The sequence below is a fragment of the Chinchilla lanigera genome, unplaced genomic scaffold, assembly GCF_000276665.1.
Source record: "Chinchilla lanigera isolate Chin_1 unplaced genomic scaffold, ChiLan1.0 scaffold00111, whole genome shotgun sequence".
NCBI classification, from domain to species: Eukaryota; Metazoa; Chordata; class Mammalia; order Rodentia; family Chinchillidae; genus Chinchilla; species Chinchilla lanigera.
The window spans coordinates 4,082,601-4,083,702 of NW_004955512.1; the positions used below are offsets into that span (position 1 = coordinate 4,082,601).

Below are 1,102 nucleotides of genomic sequence, written 5' to 3' on the forward strand. Positions count from 1 at the left end.
AGACTGGCCTGGGAAATAGCTCTGCTAGGTTATGCTTGTCAAGGAAATGAATGGAGTTTTTTTATGCTCTTTTCTTCCAACTTTGTACTGAACAGGTATTTCTTTTTTTTTTTTTTTTTTGCTAGAAATAGTAGTTTCTCAGAATCAGATGACTTACATATTTTTTGAACAATTCTGAATTTTAAGTGCATAGTGTATGATTATGGTTTAGATCATAAATATTTGTTAAATTCAGTATGTTGATGCAAACTGCCACTTTAACCAATTGCCTAGTTAATAGATTGTCGAAATGAGATGAATAAAGACTTTTGAGGAAGTGATTGGCATTCCACAGAACAGAAGTCACTCCTGTACATAATATTCAGGACTCTTAAGGGTGCTCCAGGAGGTGGTATTTCCCTAAACTTCTTCACCCTTTTGTTTCTTATGTGAAGAGTGTAGTGCAGCAGTGAATCAGAACTGGTTTTAAGTGAGTTCTTTCACATGGCCAAGTATGCTCACATGCCCAAGTTGGAAAAATCTTAGAACTTTTGTGGCCTCTATCGCTAGGTACTAGAAAAGATTTGCCATTTTTAAAGTCAGAAGATGTGTCTTAGAGAAAAACAGCAGCCTTGTTTAAAAAAGTGTTTTATTGTCTTTGATGGCAATATGAGTTTTAGTGGGTTAGTGAGAAGGGAAAAAGAAAAGGATTGTACAAGATAAAAGTGTATAGCAAACTGTTTTAGTTGAAGCCAGTACAATTTTTAAAAACAATTAGTTGAAACATTTTCCTTTGGGGTTGAAGTTCAAAGATACATTTTATAAATTTAAATGAACAGCACACATCTGTCAACGCACGGTTGCTTGGTCATCTGCGTGTGTGTACATTTTTGGGTAACTGGGGAGTGGTGTTGGCACTGTTAGGTTCTACTGAACTATACATGCAGACATTCAATCAGATTATATTTTAGGGTGTAGATATTCTTAGTGAAATGTTCAGTTAACACTGCATTTTATACTCATATTTTACAGATGTTCTGAAATTAATAAATACAAACTTTATCCCTGGATCCATCAGTTTAGCAATAACCGGAAATCAGCTGATCAGATTCGACCCATCTTT

General features: G+C 34.8%; 1 protein-coding gene across 1 annotated transcript in view; it reads left to right on the forward strand.

Annotated features, from left to right (window-relative positions):
- Positions 1–1,102, forward strand: part of LOC102011468 (carnosine N-methyltransferase) — a gene marked incomplete at its 5' end in the record, with an annotated part of 68,781 nt that overhangs the window by 38,493 nt on the left and 29,186 nt on the right. The window contains 2 exon segments of the mRNA XM_013506528.1: positions 16–95; positions 1,012–1,097. Of these exon segments, the coding sequence (XP_013361982.1) occupies positions 16–95; positions 1,012–1,097 (166 nt within the window).